We start from the raw sequence: 2,134 nt of genomic DNA on the forward strand, positions 1-2,134 counted from the left end.
GATTGTGTTGCTGCTCAGAGAACAAACAGGACAACTGAAGTCTCTAAACACGTAATGCCACTGTAACATTACGTGTCACTTGCAGTTGGTTGCAGTTTAGATAAACAGTTGTTTTCAATCAATTTTTTTTATTAATTAAAAATAATATATATTTTTGGTTGGTACATGAAGAGCTACGATACACTTAATTAATGCTACTTTTAGAAGTTATTAACTTCTTATTAAGTTATTATCCCCTTAACAAACACTACAATAAAAACAAAAGGAACACAAAGCCAAATTAAACTGAAATATTTTATTGCACAGCACCATGTATTCATAAGTTATCAAAATCATAAATAATCAGTGAGTGAACAGTGGATGAATTTATCACACATAGGACAACAATCGGCTCTTCATAACAGCAGTTTTGTCTGGGTTGCGTGTGTTACGGGTGAAATGTCTGTAGGCCAGTTTAGAAGTCGGGTCGGTCCTTCTTCAGTTTGGAGTAGTCCATGTTCACTTTAAACAACTGAAGAGCAAAATGTAGAAGAACACGCTTACAAGCCAGTCTGACCAGTCACTCTGAACCCAACCAGCTGAAATCGCTGTCACATGACTTTCAGAAATGCCCTCTTGACCGAACAGTTATATCTGGTTTCAGCTGTGGCCTAAATAGCCACCTCACCATTCCTGCTAAATTAGCCTAAAAACACCTATCCAAGAAACTGGCACCATGGCAGAAAATTTCATCTGAAATGGTGTGATGATGAACTGCATTTTACTACATATATAAAAAGATATTTATTGTATATAAAATGTATATGTGCGTGTGTGTGTGTATAAGTGAACCCATCACAGTGAATCTCTTGAAATGTAAAAAATCACTTATCTTTATAACTGACCATTTAAACTTTTTTTTTTATCTAAAATATTCTGTATAATCTAAAATATAATCTGTTGCACCTTCTCCTGCTTTGCACTTCCAGCTAAGTGCAATGTGTGCAGTGACAATAAAAGTGCACCTTATTCGAGATTTCTATTCGTCACGTGCATAGTCTTGGATGATTTTATCAGTTTAAATCTCAATGCTTTGCAAGAAACTGAAGGAAACAGGACTTGACCTGTAGAAGAACGATCGATAAACTTACCTTGTACTGATGATTGGGCTCAATATTGTTCCAGGGCTCAGGGTTGTTCTTACGATCCCATCTGCAGAAATCCCACACAATTCACAGGTTAATGCAACCTGCCAGCAAATGAAAAATGCCTTTTAAATATATTCAGATGTTGCATCTTACGAGCACTCGGGGTTCTTGAGGGCCAGGCGAGCGAGGTACATGACAGACATGGTGGCGCCCCCGCCGATGAACAGGAACAGGGGGATCAGCTGCGAAACACGGACAGTAAAATCGGTCGAACCTGCAGCCGCGTCGATGACGTCATCGCGGCATGGTGATTAGAATATTACGCCGAATGCGCGCCGTAAAAAACGCAAAGGGATGTGGAGTCTCCACGTAACCTTAATGTCCTTGGGACCAGCGCGACATGGCGGCACGCCGTAAATATCCTACAGGTCATATACCGCGAAAGATACGCAGGCCCCTATCAGAACATTCCTATGTATCGTTGAATATTACTGAATTTATAGGCACTATGAATAAAATCATTCTAAAAATTAGGCAGGCACTGCAAACGAGCCGTCGAAGTTAAAAACCGCAAATGAAAACCAAGACGTGGAAATCCACGATCATTCATTCTCGCCTGTCTGGAAATGTCACCTCCAGTCTGTTTTTACGGGGTTACTCACCGCCGGGTGGCTCCTGAGTTGTTTCGCCACAGTCGCGAGCATCTCGACGGGGTCCGGTTTTCCTTTCTCTGCGAAATCCGCGCTCTTGTATTATAATAAACCGGCGCACTCTGTTCTGTTTTTTTTTTTTCCCTATGCAGCGAAACCAGCGAAGGGCGTTTGATTCTACACCCCGCCCCCAAACACCCGTCCGGCCAATCAGAAGGCTAGCCGTTGCCTGGTGGGCGGAGCTAGGGACGGATGCTGCGGATCATTAACATCCCGGTTATCGCAAGGCAGATAACGGGATGTAGTCACTGATTGTAGATTTTTCAGCAACATATCGGATTTACTCAAAACTTACAG

At 41.8% G+C, this 2,134-nt stretch overlaps 1 protein-coding gene across 1 annotated transcript; it reads right to left on the bottom strand.

The window, feature by feature from the left end:
- Window positions 1-275: 275 nt before the first annotated feature.
- On the bottom strand, window positions 276-1,923 carry LOC114784534 (cytochrome c oxidase subunit NDUFA4). Its single transcript, XM_028970002.1, has 4 exons — window positions 1,790-1,923; window positions 1,281-1,369; window positions 1,131-1,191; window positions 276-511 (listed from the first exon to the last, which is right to left on the bottom strand). Exons 1-4 carry the CDS (start codon window positions 1,829-1,831, stop codon window positions 455-457), a joined length of 249 nt encoding a protein of 82 aa, XP_028825835.1. The 5' UTR covers window positions 1,832-1,923; the 3' UTR covers window positions 276-454.
- Between the last annotated feature and the right edge of the window lie 211 nt (window positions 1,924-2,134).

Source organism: Denticeps clupeoides, chromosome 2 (genome assembly GCF_900700375.1).
Source record: "Denticeps clupeoides chromosome 2, fDenClu1.1, whole genome shotgun sequence".
In the NCBI taxonomy this organism is placed as follows: Eukaryota; Metazoa; Chordata; class Actinopteri; order Clupeiformes; family Denticipitidae; genus Denticeps; species Denticeps clupeoides.